Source organism: Martes martes, assembly GCF_963455335.1.
Source record: "Martes martes genome assembly, chromosome: 4".
In the NCBI taxonomy this organism is placed as follows: domain Eukaryota; kingdom Metazoa; phylum Chordata; class Mammalia; order Carnivora; family Mustelidae; genus Martes; species Martes martes.
The window spans coordinates 23,447,629-23,465,874 of NC_137891.1; the positions used below are offsets into that span (position 1 = coordinate 23,447,629).

Below are 18,246 nucleotides of genomic sequence, written 5' to 3' on the forward strand. Positions count from 1 at the left end.
AAAAATATACTTGGCAAACAAGAATAAAGGAAAGATAGAGCTAGTAATAATCAATATTTTGATATTTATAAAACCATTTAAAAATAGTAAATGAGCCACTCTATGACAAAAATAATTCTGAGTGTAAATATTTGCTTTACTCTCTGTTTTTTGCTATTTTTAAAACATTTTTTCCCCTAGAGAAACTTTTTTCTATGCACCTTATGAAGCCTTGAATAGAATAAGTAAAATGCTCTAGATTAGATCACATATCTGCCGCTTTCAAATAACCTTGCATGTCCTTTTCCTTGCATTTTACAGATATGGTCCGGAAAAAGAACCCCCCTCTGAGAAACGTTGCTAGTGAAGGCGAGGGCCAGACCCTGGAGCCTATAGGTACAGAAAGCAAGGTATCTGGAAAGAACAAAGAATTTTCTGCAGATCAGATGTCAGAAAATACGGATCAGAGTGATGCTGCAGAACTGAATAACAAGGAGGAACATAGCTTGCATGGCCAAGATCCATCCTCTAGCAGCAAGAAGGGCTTAAAAAGCTCAGTCCTGAGCGAGAAGGCTGGCTTCAATTATGAAAGCCCCAGTAAAGGAGGAAACCTTCCCTCGCATCCACATGATGAGGTGACAGATAGAAATATGTTGGCTTTCTCATCTCCAGCTGCTGGGGGAGTCTGTGAGCCCTTGAAGTCTCCTCAGAGAGCGGAGGCAGATGACCCTCAAGATATGGCCTGCACCCCATCAGGGGACTCGTTGGAGACAAAGGAAGATCATAAGATGTCACCAAAGGCTACCGAGGAAACAGGGCAAGCGCAGAGTGGTCAAGCCAATTGTCAAGGCTCAAGCCCAGTTTCAGTGGCCTCAAAAAACCCACAAGTGCCTTCAGATGGGGGTGTAAGACTGAATAAATCCAAAACTGACTTACTGGTAAATGACAACCCAGACCCGGCACCTCTGTCTCCAGAGCTTCAGGACTTTAAATGCAATATCTGTGGATATGGTTACTATGGCAATGACCCCACAGATCTGATTAAGCACTTCCGAAAGTATCACTTAGGACTGCATAACCGCACCAGGCAGGATGCTGAGCTGGACAGCAAAATCTTGGCCCTTCATAACATGGTGCAGTTCAGCCATTCCAAAGACTTCCAGAAGGTCAACCGCTCCGTGCTCTCTGGTGTGCTGCAGGACATCAATTCTTCAAGGCCTGTGTTACTAAATGGGACCTATGATGTGCAGGTTGGTGCTCTGTGTGCTGTTACCTCTTCGTACAGAAAAAGCAATTAGTCATGAAATGGGAATTCGTACGTGTGTGTTAAAATCAAGCTCCCGATACCAGAGGGGTGGCCTGTGAGATTCAGCAGGACAGATGGACGGACTCCATAGCTGTTTTATGCAAATGTGTAATCAGAGGCGTCTTTCATCTCTTATCATGGAAAATAATCTCAGTATTTCTACTAGGTTGGGAAAAGTCTTTTCATGGGATTAGCTAGGCTTCATATTTCTGGAAATATTTCATGGTAATTTGATGTTTTCCCAGTCTTCCAAAAATGGCACTAATCTTTATGGTTCCACATGATGGTAGTTTATGCTTTGTTCTAGTTTTAGATTAGAAATCTTTCGCTCTCCTCTCCTTCAGTGAGGATCTTTCCTGTGTCTGGCATTAGGATTTGGTTTTTATATTCAGCCTGACATCCAGCTGGACTAGATTTGGGTCATACTGACAGTTGAGGAGATATACTCCAGAAAAAGGAACATAATTGCATATGAAAATTTGGAAATAAAAGTTTACATTGATTATAAAGAAGTCAATGTGATTGTAAGTACTAGGGACACCAGAATGACCTTGGTGCAGGCCAGTAAAGCATTCTTTTCTGCATTTAGGGAAAACAGTAATTTATGAAAGCATTTAGCAGTAATTTAGATTTTTGGTTTATTAAAAGTGGCATACCTTTTTGATCTACTCTTCTGTCGTTAGTTTATGGCATATGTGAAATGAAAAAAAAATCTACCATTTCAAATAGAATGAAATGCAGGACTGACTCTAAAGAAATGTATTCATTTCATTTTGGCAGTTTTAGCATAGTTGAAGCTCATGGTCAGCTTGAGAAAGTATATTACTTTCTGTTACAGTCTGTAGATTTTTATTGTATTATTTGGCCAGGGAATTTCAAAACATATTAGGTGTAATATTAACCTTCTTTAGGAATGATTAGAAGAAGTACCAGAGAACTAATGAAATTACATCATACTTATTTGACCTCCCCAATCCCTTAAAGTATCAGTCATTTTTATCAATTCAATAGCTCTGGCACATTTGCTGTCGACCTCTCTGTTGACCTGGTGCCAGTTAAGAAAGGCAGGCAAAGGAATTATAAATAACAGGTAGTGAACATATTTTGCAGTCCTTGTGAAAAGAATCAGAGGAGAAATTTCCAGGCCTTTAAAAATGTCAGAACTGCTATCTTACCACTTTAAGGGAGATAGAAAGAACTCTTAAAAAGCCAGCTTCATCTTTGTAGAGCTCTCTTAAAAATTCCATCTTACTTTGTGAATTTCCACAAATAGAATTATTTCTGTGGAGCAGCAAATTAAGCCAACATAGTTATTATGCATGAAAGCTGCATGCTTTGAACTGCTGTCTTATTAAAGATCATTTCACTGTCTTATGTCAGATACACTCTGCTGTCAAACCCTGATTGGAAAGCAAATACGTGTTTTAGATAAAAGGGTTAGAAGTGAATAATGTCAGTATGTGAAATGGTGTTTTATAATTAGCAAGTAATATGATGTTAATACCTGGATTTCCGGCAGGACTTTCGGTTTGTTCACTCTGGGGACAACTTCTGAGGGAAGCTGATCTGCGCTGTCAGGAAGACTTTAAAATCGAGATTACTGAGGCTGATGGTTTGGAAGAATTCAGATTTTTTAAACACACTTCCATTTCCCCCAAACAGTTATTTGTTAAGTTCTTAGTTATTTATAGTAAAGTTTATGTTTGGGTAGAATGAGCTGGACACTTTTCCTGGGCAGTGATTTTAGAAATAAAACAGATGTGTGAGCTGAGTTTGAACTAATAGAGGAGAAATAAAACAGCTGATCTGAGACTAGGCTGTCTACCAAGTGCTGTAGTAAAGAAGACAGAAAGTGGTAGGAAATAGCAAGCAGGAAGATAATCTTGTTAAGATCAATTTTTTTTTTCCAGAGAAATAATAAGGCTAAAAATAGAAAAAAAAAGCCGTCTGGAAAAAAGCAGATGATTATTTCAAAGAAACAATTGGATATAGAAACAAACCTAAAGAGAGTTAACTTGGTTTGATTTAGGAATAGAGCACTAAAGATAACTTTGGGGCCAAATGCTGATCTTAAGTATTTTGCCCAAACACGAGATGTTGATGCAGAAACATGTCTGAAGATAAGTAACTTAGTAATATTTTTGTGCCGAAATAAGTAGTGGACGACTTCTCTGTACACATAAGCTGAATAAAAGCACATCTGAAATTCCCCTTTTTACCCACACATGTTTGTGTGCTGAAATGCCGTTTGAGAGCTTTCTTTCTTTGGCTCTTGAACTGTGTGGGGACTAAAGGCTGTGCAGGAGAAAATGCTGACTGTAGAATTTCTTTAACACGGTTCCGTCACAAATGGGTAGGAAGTTAATGGCTGTGTGTATTCTGATAAAAAGATGTTAGTAAATATGAGCATTACAGACCAATAATCAGCCAATTTCAGGAATTATTTATATAAATGTATAAGCTAATTGAGGTAATAAATGACCAATTCATTAATCTTTTTCAATTAAACTAGAGGTTTGTTTTTTTTTTTTTTTTAACATTCAGGACAGTTGGTGGTTAATGATAGATTTATGACATTTTAGACCAAGAAAAAAGGAACAGAAGCCAGAAGGAGATGACTTAAGAACTCCGTGGCTTTGATCTATATTTTGGTTCGACATGGATGGTTTTATATAATTTAAACTGACTTGGTTGCAAACATGAGATAGACAGTCGGGAAAAAAGAAATAATTTAAACAAATGCTAAGATTTCCAGTTGCAAGCCTAGATTATTTGACATGTATTTGTGGGGATAATTGGAAGTTTAGACATACTTGTACTGACAGTATTCACTTCTGTGTAAATTTTTTTACAAATAAGGAAGTCAAAGAATTACATATTTCTAAAAAATAGTGTCAAAAAACAAGGTTTCTTTATGCTGCAGAGTTAGCTAGAGCCCCAGTTGGATAATGCAGGTCACATTAAAGGGGCATCATAAAACCAGGACAGGGTTCCCTGTGTGTTGAATTCAAACTTCCACACCATCACCCCCTGCCCCCACCACCCCCAATACCTTGAGGTAGCATGCCCAGCCCTGAAATCAGAAGGGATGCCAGTTCTTTAGCAAGAAAAACCAGAAAAGATGCAATGGCCAGCTTAGATCTATTTGACTCGACTGGGATGTTAGCTTCTCAATTTTTAAATGTTACCTGCGTGTTTTATCAATTGTTACGCTTACATTTTTTAAAATAATGGATGTGAGATGATTGGGAAGCCCTTCATGTAATTTTTATTGCCAGTATTCAGACTTTGAGGCTCACATGTAGACCAATAATAGGACAAGAGATTGAGCTCTTCAAAAAAGTAATTACAGCTTCTTTCTTTTTAATCTGCTTTATTATGCTTATATTTAAACCATTGCTGAATGGAGGCCTGAGTTGTTAAACACCAACTTTGCTGTTTCATTAGGCCTTAATGTGCTGTGTATTAGGGCATTTGCATCATCTTTATGGGGGAGCTCTGAGCCCTTAGATCAGGTTATAAAAGTCGGAGTCCAGTCAAGATGTGCTTCCCACGGGAAAGTGTTTAAACCTACTGCAAGTTTATAAATGCTCACTATGTCCATGTTGCCTTTCCATATTAGTATACCTTTTCTGTTACTTGGCCTTATTCAGGACTCCCATAGCTAAGGGATTCCAGCTCTTAGATTTATTTTGGCCGTTCATGAAATTTGAGGATAATAGAAAAAAATCTCACTATTCACTTAGCAGTTACTGTCTTGTGTTTGAGCTAGGAGCATTACATTTCTGTTCTGTAAATATTTTTATCAGAGTTGCACAATATGTCACATTAGAAGCAGGAAGAACAGATTTTAGAGATAGGAAGTCATCCTTTGTATTTGTATTTTCAACATATTTAACTCTATGAGCTTTATAGGTCCTTAACATAAGCCAGTACACTTGTTTGAATAGAGGGTTAATAGCTTGGTCTGGGAAAAAAAAAAAAATCGGAGAACATTAATCTCATTTTGGTTTATTTTGACTTTTCCTGAATTTTACTTCCAAATATTTATTTTTTTGCCTTGGAGTTTGCTTTGATCTGGTGGAGGAGGGAAGTTGTAGATCTTAGCAGGTTTTGTTTTTTTGTTTTCTGAGTTGAGAACAATTGCGCTTGAGAACAACTGGTGAATGAGACTTGAATCGCTTCAGACTGTCTATAGAGTACAGAATGTTCGTCAAATGAAGCCATCCTAGCTTTCAGGTCTGTGTCTCTTTAACAGGTAATAAAGTGTGCAAAATAAAATATATGCTCACCCTAAGGCCATCAAGCAAAGTGAAGTTCTGGCATTTACCAGGTCATTTTCATCATGGAGATGACCGAGCTGGACAGTGTTAGCCATCCCAGTGGAGGAGAATACTTTGAGCATCTTCACTGCCTGCCTGTTGGTGAAATCTCCATGGTGGTGTTACATGAGGGTCAGTCAGTGTGATAAATGCTGACCTCTCTCTGATTTTTGACTTACCTGCTATCGTTTAAAGAACATGTATCACTTTCTTGAATATCCGTATCTCTCTCTCTAGGCAATGTTTAGAAGAAGAAATCATGGTGATTAGTGCATCTAATCAAATTTAGCATTACTTAACTCTTAATAAAAATGTTTTAAAAAGTTAAAAAAAAATTATCCTCAAATGGCCTGCTCAGCTAACCATATCAAGTCAGCAGCTTAGTCAGTGCATTTTGTTTCTTGGGTCATTATAATTACAGCGTCCACACAGCTGTTGGAAACACGGATCCATAAGCTATGTCTAACCCCAGGAAAGTTTGGAGGGAGTAGTTCCCTTTCATTTTCTGATTTCCTTCATGGAATCTGTTTCTGAGAATCATTAGACCACAGACCTCTTGATTTCTTCATCATATGGTTTTAAAATTTGAATTAAGTGTTGGGCATTTTCACAATATCAGAAAAGACCTTGCTTTATTCAAATTGGAAGTCAAATGTAAAATTTATTTTTCTATGTTGCTTGTAATTTGATCCATACTTTTTTCATCTATAGCTTATATGATCAACATTGTACATACCTTTTAGGGTTTTCTTCCAATTTTGGATTCACTTCTGACAACAGCTAACATTCATAAAGGATTTCTTACGGGCATAGGTAGAGCTGAGCTCTCTATGTGTATTAATTAACTTCTCTTCATAAAAACCCTTGAAGTAGACATTACTATTATGTCAATTTTTTTTTTTTAAATGAGGAAGCAGGTGTAGAGGAATTAAAGTAACCTGCTCAAGGTCGCAGAGTTATGCAAGGGTTGGGGGTAAATGAGATGCTTGCCTGTGAGTAAGTTCTGAATGGGTGTGAGGCAGAGAAGAAGCAGAATGCCTTCAGAGTGTCTCGTTTGCATGTACTGTGAACCCCAACCGAACTCGGAGCCCTGTCTACAAAACCAGTCTTCACAACCATTATGGCATATGACCTTCCCAAATACAGGGTTGAGTTTACTTCAACTAACAAAGCAATGGAAGATGGGCCAACTGTTCATAGGGAAGGACCTACAAAGCTGGTACATGGGGGCTCTGAATCGTGTCGAATTGGGGGACCTTAGTGGTTTCTTGGAGATTGTTTCTTCTCCAGTCCCTGCAGTGTAGCATCGCCATATTTGAACTCACTAGGCTCAGAATTGAAATCATTGAAAAGAAAATTAATTCTACTGTTTTGTCTTTTTTTTTTTTTTCATTAAGGGTGATTCATTTTCACTGGTACTTTTGCTACCGAAACTAGTTCTGATAAAGCGAGGAAAAAAAACCAGATTTTGATTTAATCAATTAAGGAGGCAGTTTTATCCCCAAATGAAGCGACATTTTATCCATTTGTTTGATTTAGTTCATATTCCCCTCATTTGGAGGACTTTGTTTTAGGGATTTATGATTTAATAAATGGCCACGGAGTTGTAGTCTTCTCTTCTGGTTACCAGGCACAATCTTGGGGTTGGTCTTTCTTTCTTTCTTTCTTTCTTTCTTTTTTTTAAAGATTTTATTTATTTGACACACAGAGAGAGATATCACAAGTAGGCAGAGATGCAGGCAGAGAGAGAGGGGGAAGCAGGCTCCCTGCTCAGCAGAGAGCCCAATTGGGGGCTAGAGCGCAATTGGGATCTCGATCCCAGCACCCTGAGATCATAACCTGAGCCGAAGGCGTAGGCTTAACCCACTGAGCTACCCAGGCGCCCCTTGGGGTTGGTTTTTCTATGAAGGTTAAGTATTGGATACATCCAGCTCCTATTTATATTCTCCATGGCTTTGTAATTAACATATTATTCTTTGCCTGCCAATAAGTACAGGACGGAGAGAAGACCTCAGAACGCCTTTAGAGTGTCTCAGGGACACGTACTGCATACTCTAACCTGCTCCAGCTCCGCTGTGTGGCCTCCCGGGATCCTGAACATGCGGGGCGGGGCTGCAGGGATGGACTTGAGAAATGCTTGTCTCCCACTTACCCTGCTTACCCTTTAATACTTAAATGACCCGCTGATGTCAGACCAAAGAGCACCTGACTTCTTTCATGAGTTTAGTAACATATTTGGGGATCTTACAATAAATAGCGATTTGTTTTAAGGCCTGTTTTTCCAGCTGATGGGGGCTTTACCTCGATGTTCCACCAGCCCCTCAAAGTCAGTGTGCGGAAAGCTGAAGTTGTTAGCTCCTCCCCTAACGTCTCCCCCCCTCCTTTGTTCTGTGCTCACATTTCCAAGTTGGCAGGGCTGGAAATGCCACGGTTACCCTGGATTTCTTTCTGATGTGTGTGTCTCCCCCCAAACAGTTGAGTAGTTTGCTTCAAGCTTTATGCTTTTATGGCCCCCACCCTTCATGTTTACTTAGGAAATTCTTAGTGGTTTCTTTAGTTACTTCTTTTCTCTTTCTGATCCCTTCCATTTTCTTCCTTTCTCTTGTGCTCTTGCCTCCCCCCTACCCCCCTTCCTCCACCCCTCCTCTCCTGTCCTTGTCCTTTCTCTTTTCTCCTTGCTTCCTCCTCCTCTCCTTCCCTTCCGCCCTCTTGTCCTGCCTCCCTTCCTTTCTTTATTTAAAAAAAAAAATTTTTTTTTTTTTAATTCTACCTAAAGAGCCACATCCTACATTTTGTAGGGAGGATAGCTCTACTTTCTATAAAATGTGTATCATTTTAATTATACTTGTATCATTCAGTAGAACTCCTTCTCTCCAATAAGACATCGCTTTTCCAAATTCTCTCTCACCCCCAGTCTCCCTTCAGGGTTCCTTAGCAGCTTGCTCTGTCTCACTGTCTTGTGCTTTACTCACTTTGTTTCCTGCACCTGAAAAGCCTTTCCACAGTCACTGTCTTTGAGGCTCTGCCCCAATGCCAGCTCATGAGTCCACAGCTCGATTGTGACCTCCTTCTGAAGGCCTTTGCCGACCTGTCAGTGTGGCTTGGGTTCTCTTCCTCTGTGTTGTCCTGGAATTTGGTACCTTTCAGCAGAAGCTTGCCCTTCACTGTTGTCATCTATTTGCTTGTGAGCTTTGTGCCCCAGACCACCGACGTGCTGGGGTTTTGGACTCCATCACTTCTCTGTGGATCATCTGTGTTTGGCACGAAGTAGGCATGCAACAAAGCACCCTTCCCTAGAGGAAGGATGTCACACAGTGATTCCACTCTCTTGTTTTTCCCATTTAAGACACTCTTTAGAACACTTAGTTCTTCTCTGTCTCCCTTCTGAGCCTGTGGCAAAGTTGGGTCAGATGCAGAAGAGTTCTGTGGATAATGCACTCAGCTCTATAATCCACTTGCCTTGCATTTTCTGTTGTGTTTTGCATTTTTCCCCGTAAAACAATTTTTCTCCCAAATTCTTGAGGCTGACTTTAAGATTTATTGGTATTCTGTCAGCCCGGATACCAAACAACCCTAGACACTCAGGTCGGCATTATGCTGGATGAAGTAAGAAAACCAGTTGGGGAAGACTATTGATGGCTATAATCCAAAAAGCTGATAATAAAAATATGCATAATTTAAGATATACAGGACTTTACCCTTAAAATTGCCCCTTATACCAGTTTAAGTTTTGGTTCCCCCCCCCGGCCACAAAAAAATTTGTTGGTTGTTATAATTCAAAAAAATTTTTTGGATTTGTGACTTATTTTGTGGAAAAGGGTGTTTATAGGAATATGGCAGTGACTCCGGCAATGCCAGGAGCAGGGTGTGATGGCATGGGACTGAGAAGATCACCGTCCAGTTAGATTTGTTACTGAACTGTCTAAACTGTCTGTAGCCACCAAATGCCCATCACCGCGGCACGCTCCTATTCCACACTGTTTTTTGAAGCACTCACAATGCAGAAACATTCCCTGCGTGGACGAGCACAGTAATTCTGCCTCTAGTTATTTTCAGCCAAGATCGGTCCTGACAGATTTCTTCAAGCTATTTGTAACTTCAGTCTTTGAGCAGTGATTTTGGGCAACTTAGCTTTTTATTAAGTGAAGGTTTTACTGTTTTGACTATCAGCCCATAACCTCAAGTCCCCTTAAATTAGTACCCTCCTAATTGTCTCTGTTGCTATCAATTATAGCACTTGAAAATGAACCACATCTGAGGAAGAGTTTGTATTTAGTTCAAACAACCCTTTTTGTTCCCCTGACAAGAAGTACATGGCCTGAAGTGTCATTTCAAGAGTTCTGAGGCTTCAAAAAAAAAAATCTTTTCCTTTGACATATTCTTTTAGATATTACTCTTACCAGTTTTTGTTCCATATTATTAGAAGGAAGTGAATGAATTAAGGTTAAAGACCTTGCAAAAAGTCAGCCCTTTATATTTTTAACTTTTACAGCGAAACATTTTTGTGAAAAGACATATGTAAATAAATCAGAAACAAAGACCATGAAACATACTTACATAGAAGGAATAGTTTTTAAAACTAAGTTTAAAATAGAATAAAAAGCCACCATATCCGTGAAAAACAACTTCAACTCTGTTCTTTTTCATGCCTTTAACAGGTATGTCAGGTGTTCCTGTTTATCTATAATTCACTAGCAAATGCCTCCATGGTTGTTTGTTTTTGGGTGAAAGATGCATTTTGTTCAGTTTTTTGAAGAAGCCCAAATACGTCCGGTTGAGTCAATAAAAGGGGGGGGGGGGTGTGAATTACAGTCATGTTTTCATCCCAGGCAATTCAGGGCCCTTGGTGAAAAATTTTCATGTGTGCTTGCATCTCTCACAATAACTTCATTCATTCAACCCAAGTGTATTGAGCCCCTGCTTACTTCCAAGGATGAATAAAATATCATTCCTTCAGTCCGAGAAGGAGGTCGAACAGAAACATCAGCTTAGTAACAACAGAATCAAACCTTTTCATTTATAGCTAAGAACACTAAGAGTGACAAGTTTATGAGTTTTGTCAGTGAATGACTTCACCATGTCCTCACTGTTTAGCCTTTTCATCCCATTAGCAGGAGAAATTAAATTAGGTAGTCCATTTTATTTAATAAAATAATCCCATTTATTGGAATAGTACTGTTAGAGTATGCTGGCTAACAGGGCATACGCTAGCTTCATGTGGCTATTTAAATTTCAGTAAATTCAAATTAAATTAATGAAAAATCAATAAAAATTATTTAAATCAGTCCCTCAGTTGCACTAGCCCTATTTCAAGTGTCCAGTACCCACATGTGGCCCGTAGCTACCCTGTTGGTGGACTGTGGAACATTTCCATCGTCTCAGAAAGTTCTGTTGGGCAGCATGGATCTTGAGTTTACAGATCAGTTTCAGCTACATTCTCCCCCTTGATCTCACAATAATCCCGAAGATGGCCAGGTGTATGCTGTTGTTTATGTCCATAAAGATGAGGAGATTGAGATGCCAGGGGGTTGAATAGTGTGTTTTTGCACAGACTTTAACTTCTGGAACTTCCGTTGGGAGCAAACAAATCCAAGTAAAGATTAATACTGTTAGCTACAAATCTTGATCTTCAACTATCAGTAATTTAAAGGCAGAGGTGTGGTCTGGCTTGCTCACTGTTGTTCCAGTATCTATTCCAGAGACTGGCACAAACTAAATACTCAGTAGCTGCTAATTAGATGAATGAATAGGTATAATCTTCAGTCCAAACAGAATTTACAGTTTATTGGAAATTTTAAGATATGGATATCCATGTCGGAGGAACGGCTGAATTAACAGGCTGTAATTATAATTCTTGTTAGCAAAAGGAAAAAAGATTGAAACTTATACTCTTTATTCTGTTTGTGATCTCTTTTTTAGTCTAGTCATAGCTAGGGAATGGTAAGTTTTGGTTTTTTTTTTTTTTTTTTTTTTTACCCCTACTCCTTGTTGGGTTCAACCATTTGAAAAGTTTGAGATAATTCTCTGAACGTGTAGGTGCTGTTTCCTGGCAAAAAGATTGAAGAGACTGTTGCTGCAAACACTTATTTTGTATAATTGTTCTTGCTGTCTATTTGTATTTAACCTAGGAAAGAATTGTTTTAAGTTAACATTTATGTGTCATTAAAATACAATAGATATGGTCAGCAGTCTTAGGTATGGTCTCCTAGAATAATAAATTATGTTTTATTTTAGAATGGCATTTAAATGATATACATCAGTTTGTTTCATCCTGACTTAAAAGTCCATCTTTTTAAAGGAAAGTGTAAAAATGGTCACAAGGGTAGCCTTTAAATCTTTTTGAAAGAGCAAAGGAATAGAACACTAAGTAATAATGTTTCCCTAAGTTGGCTTTTAATAATTTTTTACATATTTTTGAATGTCTATACTAGCTTTAAGTAATATAAAACTAGCTTTAAGCTAGCTATACTAGCTTTAAGTAGTATAAAACTAATATTATTTACTGCTATTTACCAAGAAGGCAAATAGATAACCTTATAGAAGTGTCAATATTATTGTTCTTGTCATCAGTTGAGATCCTTCTGTTTTCGTTTGCTTACTTGGGTGGTTTTTGAAAGAGCATCTTAAATAATAATCTTAAATAATGAAGCTGGCTGGCTTTCCCTGGGTAAAAAACACAACCTGTAGACTTTAAAGATTCAGTGAGGTTTGCAGTGGTAACTTAGTTAATCCTAAACCGAAATGCAACACTGGCAGTTTTGTTTTTGGTTTTGTTTGTCTGTTTACCACACAGCCTTTCTTCTTTCTTTCATGGTCTTTTCACTTGATAGTAGTCATTTTTAGCTTGGCCTTTTTTTATTTTTAAAGCTTTTGTCAAATACTGGAAGGGATAACTGTGATCTTAGTAATAACTTCGATTCACTTCAAAATCCTATGTTTAGGGATTCCTTAGGACTCTAAATGCTCCTGGTTCAGCCCTTTCAGTGTGGACATGGAATACGCATCTCGGGGATTGCAAAATCAAAGACACACTGATGATGTGTTGTGGTTTCTCAGGAATCCCTGTTCTACAAGCAGAAGTTAAAAACATTTTATATTAGGAAGATTGACAATTCTGAATCAGTGTCGTAGCAAAAGCAAGAAAATTTTGGTACCGGGTTTGCTCCCATTAGAGAAGAAGGGCCTGTAACTTCTGCATTTGCCCCTTTTGATTCAAGCTGATGTTTCTGAACAAAGTACCAGAGTTGATGGAAGCCCACTGAAATGCTTTGTTTTGTTTTTGCAAATAGGGTTTCTCCTCAACTCTAGTAAGCTGGGAAATAGATGGAGGGATTTTGCAATATGATGGCATCCCAGGGCACATTTTTAGTTGTTCTAGTCCCTAAAGTGCTAGGTTAGAAGGGTGCATTGGCTGTATCCTTATGTGGTCTGGCTTTGACATCTCTCACACAGCCCATGGCCAGGCTGCTGGCTGGGAGGGTGCCCCCTCCTTCCCCTTCTGGTTAGATGATGCCGTGCTATTGTGGACAGACTGAAGCCTGTGTGCTTGCCATGGTGGGTGTAGACAGCACCCAAAGTGAAACATTGTCATCCTTCATTAAAGGCTGTGAGAGATGTTTGCAAATTATTGTCTTAATATACAGTAAGTGTTGTGATCATGCACGTTTCCCGGGAGCTGTAATACCGGAAACAAATGTAGAGGTGGCCCCAGCTGAATTAGCCCTTGGCCAGACAGATTAAGTCTTTTGATCAAGCTCACAGCCTCTCCGTAAGTGGCAGAATGGACGGCATTCTTAGTCGTGTACAACAGAGGTGCAAACGTGTGTCTCAGTGCGCTAAAGGAATATTATTTGCATATTAAGTGGAACCTCTGAAATGATTTTTGAGATGCTTGAGTCTTTTCTCATGGAGTGATTTGGATATGAGCAGTGATCACACATGTCATTTCTGAGCAGCTGTTGAAGAAGGCAGAACATGATTATGTCACGTGCCTAATCTATTACATCTGGTAGCGAGAAAAACTCAGAAATTCTCTGATAGTTAGAAGAGGAAATCTCTCCCTTTTTTGGAGCACTTTTATCAAAAACTTGGTTTTAAGCCAGGAATTTTGGCTACTCATTGGTGGCGCTTGGTGAAGCTGCCCTTTGCAGGGCACAAAAGGAGAAAGGATTTTATATAAAGTGACTTTTGAATACCTTCATTGCCCTAATGCTGTACAGTTTTATAATTCAGATAGAAAGAAGAGCTATGATCATTCCTGTGATGGGATTATTTTATTTAGGCCTTTGACTATCCCCATGACCCACTGAGACAGAGCCTTGATCAGATGAGGCCCTGGAAGGTTTTCTTCTTTTCCTTTATCCTAGATTGGAAATCATTTTAAACTTTTTACATTAGATTCTCTTCACCAAGACTTCAGGTCCACTGCATTCATTTCGTTTTTGGTGTAATAGTGCCTGCTTGGGCTTTAATTATAAGGCATTTTGTGTGGTCATTTTAGCAGCTTTGTTTTACCCAAAAGGTAGATTTCATCTTTGCCCAAGGCTTCATTGCTATAGGAACTGAACAGAGGATTTCCTTGGAGAACAACTGCATTGAGTAATCTCTAAGCAACTGCCTCTGGTTTTGACAGCAACCCTTAACTTCATGAGAAGAAATCCCCTGTGATTTGGATGCTTCTGCAAGCATGTGGTTTGAAGGAAACAGTAGTAAAACCTACTTACTTGAAAATTGTTTTCTTGGCTTTTTAAGAAGAGTATTTATTAAATCCATTGAGCTAGTTATAGTCCTCTTATTACTTATCTTTATCTGTTACTTTGGCCAAAAATGTTTAGCATAATGAGCCTCTCAAAGAGTAGCTATTGAGAAATGAAGAGTGCGTTTCTTTGGCTCTGATTATTCAAGTGATTTCATAATAAGCAGAAGTACTATTGTATTTTTTGATGTGGAATACTTGGCAGTGTCCCCTCCTCCCTCCTGCAGAGAGCACGAAATGAATGATACCTTTCAAGTAACATCCATCTCTTCTGTACCAGGTCACTTCGGGTGGAACATTCATTGGCATTGGACGGAAAACACCAGATTGCCAGGGAAACACCAAGTACTTCCGCTGTAAATTCTGCAATTTCACTTACATGGGCAACTCCTCAACCGAACTAGAACAACATTTTCTTCAGACTCACCCGAACAAAATCAAAGCTTCTCTCCCCTCCTCTGAGGGTGCAAAACCTTCAGAGAAAAACTCTAACAAATCCATCCCTGCACTTCGATCCAGTGATTCTGGAGACTTGGGAAAGTGGCAGGACAAGATCACGGTCAAGACGGGAGATGACACTCCTGTTGGCTACTCAGTGCCCATCAAGCCCCTCGATTCCTCGAGACAAAATGGTACAGAGGCCACCAGTTACTACTGGTGTAAATTTTGTAGTTTCAGCTGTGAGTCATCTAGCTCACTTAAACTGCTAGAACATTATGGCAAACAGCACGGAGGAGCGCAGTCAGGCGGCCTTAATCCAGAGTTGAATGATAAGCTTTCCAGGGGCTCTGTCATTAACCAGAATGATCTAGCCAAAAGTGCAGAAGGGGAGCCAATGGCCAAGGCAGACAAGGGCTCTAGTGGGGCTAAAAAGAAGGACTTCTCGAGCAAGGGAGCAGAGGATAATATGGTAACGAGCTATAATTGTCAGTTCTGTGATTTTAGATACTCCAAAAGCCACGGCCCCGACGTCATTGTAGTGGGGCCGCTCCTCCGTCACTATCAGCAGCTCCATAACATTCATAAATGTACCATTAAACACTGTCCCTTCTGTCCCAGAGGCCTTTGCAGCCCAGAAAAGCACCTTGGAGAAATTACTTACCCGTTTGCTTGTCGAAAAAGTAATTGTTCCCACTGTGCACTCTTGCTTTTGCACTTGTCTCCGGGGGCAGCCGGAAGCTCGCGAGTCAAACACCAGTGCCACCAGTGCTCCTTCTCCACCCCCGACGTGGATGTGCTCCTTTTCCACTACGAGAGCTCCCATGAGTCCCAAGCATCAGAGGTCAAACAGGAAGCCAATCACCTGCAAGGATCGGATGGGCAGCCGGCTGTCAAGGAAAGCAAAGAACACTCATGTACCAAATGTGATTTCATCACCCAGGTGGAAGAAGAGATTTCCCGACACTACAGGTAGGCCATCGTAGGGGCGGGGTGGGGAGGGTGCAATGTCAAAGAAAACGATCGAAAGAAGCCAGAGGGTTGATCCCAGAATCATCAGGAATGATTGCGGTGACTTGGGGAAGTTGCAGGAAAGGTAAACGCAAAAGATCATTTGTGAAACTGCAGATTATGGATTTATAGATGGATTTTAATTTGGTCACTTGTTTCAGACCATTTACTCTTACGCTTCGTACCTCCTTTCTTCCATTTACTGAGTGTATTTTACAATTTGCGGTGATGACGGTAATGCCGCTGAGTTCACTCATTTACCACAATTCATGTATTTGTCCTTGCTGAGTGACTCCACATCCCCTCATTTCTGGTGGAGCTTCTTCCAAATGAAAGGTGCCATCATAATGTGTTCTCTTCTGTGTTCCACCTGGGAAACAATCAGCTTGAGAACACGAGGCTCATTTTTCTTTTAACATGAGATTGGACATTCTTCTGGCTTTAAAAAAAAAATTGAGCAACATCCTCATTTTGCAAAGAAACAGTCATCTGAAAGTGAGAATTCTGTAGATACATGACTTTGGATTTCTGTATGCTCACTCCTCTGAGTGGGGAAAGCCCACTTCAGTTATTACAGATCCATAAACAGAGATATAGGGTACATTCATGTGTTTTTTTTCCCCCTTTCATCGTATTATTTTTGTAAATATTACTTTTCCCAGTTAATCTTTCATATTTTCTTTTTTTTTTTTTAAAGATTTTATTTGTTTGACGGAGAGAGACACAGCGAGAGAGGGAACATAAGCAGGGGGAGTGGGAAAGGGAGAAACAGGCTTCCTGCTGAGCAGGGAGCCCGATGTGGGGCTCGATCCCAGGACTCTGGGATCATGACCTGAGCCGAAGGCAGATGCCTAATGACTGAGCCACCCAGGCACCCATATTTTCTAAAGATGGGTTTAGGATATATCTCTTTATTTCATTTATAAATTCATTCCTTAACGAATTAAATCCAAGAATACACATTGTGCCACGCATTGATGATAAAGGAGAAAACAGGACAGACCTACTCTGCGCCCACATTGAACTTACAGTTTAGTAGGAAAGTCATTAACATGTCATTATGAGTTCAAGTGTCACTACAGATGAAATAGAGACCACTGTATTTGAAGAGAATGACCACAAAGCCCAATCTTGTAGATGAGGAAATGCCTCCCTAAAGAAGGAGCATCTAACCTGAGACTTGGTTGTATGAGTGGGAATTAGTTTAGCAAAATCCTGGAAATACAGCACGTTCAGAGGTTACTTAGTGCTTAGTAGGTGCTTTTTTGTTGCTGTGCCTCTAAGAATCAAAGTAAAGAGCTTTATTTACTATTTTTAAATATTTCTCCTTCTGTAGACTCAGTATCCTAGTTTAAAAATCTTCCCATCCCAAGATTTTAAATAGTTTTTAAACAGATTTTAATTTTCCCGTTCTAAGACTTTGAACAGTTCCTCCCATTCTTTTTGAAGTTGTGTGTCAGTATGAGTGTGTGTGTTTTGTCAGTCCCTAGTAATGAAGCAGTCCATGTCCAACAATAGGCTAATAATGTTGGATGTTAATTTGAAGGGCATCCTAATGTTCACAGTGAATCTGAATGTTCGGAAAACACTTCCTTGAGATTTACACTGTTTAATTTATAAGGTCAGCCCTAGGAAAGACCCAGTCCTGCAATCAAATATGTGTTCACACTCGTAGTGAGTGTTTCTGGCTCCTCTGATGTTAGCTGCATGCTGATTTATTTCTGGGCTCGCAGACGTTAGCTTCCTCCTGAGCTTGGCTAGTGTGCGTATACATTTGTTAGGGGGTATAAAAATTAGGCGATCCATTCTATTTTTGAAAGAGGAGACTTTCCTTAATCGTGAGGAAATTAGGCACACCACAACATACCACACACACGTGTGCGCGTGCACACATACACACTGATACATCTGGATACCAGATCACTTGCATGAGTGGCTTTTTTTTGAGGAACCTGAGGCTGTTGCTTGAAAATGTGTCTGGAAAAAGAGTTTCTATATGATTTGGTTAAACAAAAAAATCTCCCAGGATCTAAAAGTATGAATAAAAATAACACTGAAAAATTTGAGATTTTAGTTCATAGTAATGAAAATAAGCTCTCGAGGGAAGAGACTAGTCTCGTCCTCTTCACCGCCATATCTACAGAAGTGCCAGAATGGCTATTAAGTGCTCAGTGACTATATCTTTAAGTAAATGAAGTGCCTGTGATTTTTTGACTTTGCAGTCATTAAGGATAAGCCAAGATCTCCATGGGAAGTTACAGCTTAATCTCAGACTATTAGATGGTCTTGAAACCCTTCTGAAGATTTAGGGCGCCACACCAAATGACAATTGTCTGTGCATTCTTTTAGCATTTTTTTAGATGAGAAAACTGAGCAGAACTTGTTCCTAGGGCATTAAAATCCTCCTGCACTTTTTTAAAAAAAGATTTTATTTA

The 18,246-nt window shown here is 39.5% G+C and overlaps 1 protein-coding gene across 1 annotated transcript in view; it reads left to right on the forward strand.

The window, feature by feature from the left end:
* Nucleotides 1–302: 302 nt before the first annotated feature.
* The window catches only part of TRPS1 (transcriptional repressor GATA binding 1), a gene marked incomplete at its 5' end in the record, with an annotated part of 202,526 nt that continues 184,582 nt past the window's right edge, over nt 303–18,246 (forward strand). Inside the window, 2 exons of the mRNA XM_080801344.1 lie at nt 303–1,229; nt 14,643–15,772. Of these exons, the coding sequence (XP_080657470.1) occupies nt 303–1,229; nt 14,643–15,772 (2,057 nt within the window). The remainder of the gene's footprint in view (nt 1,230–14,642; nt 15,773–18,246) is intronic.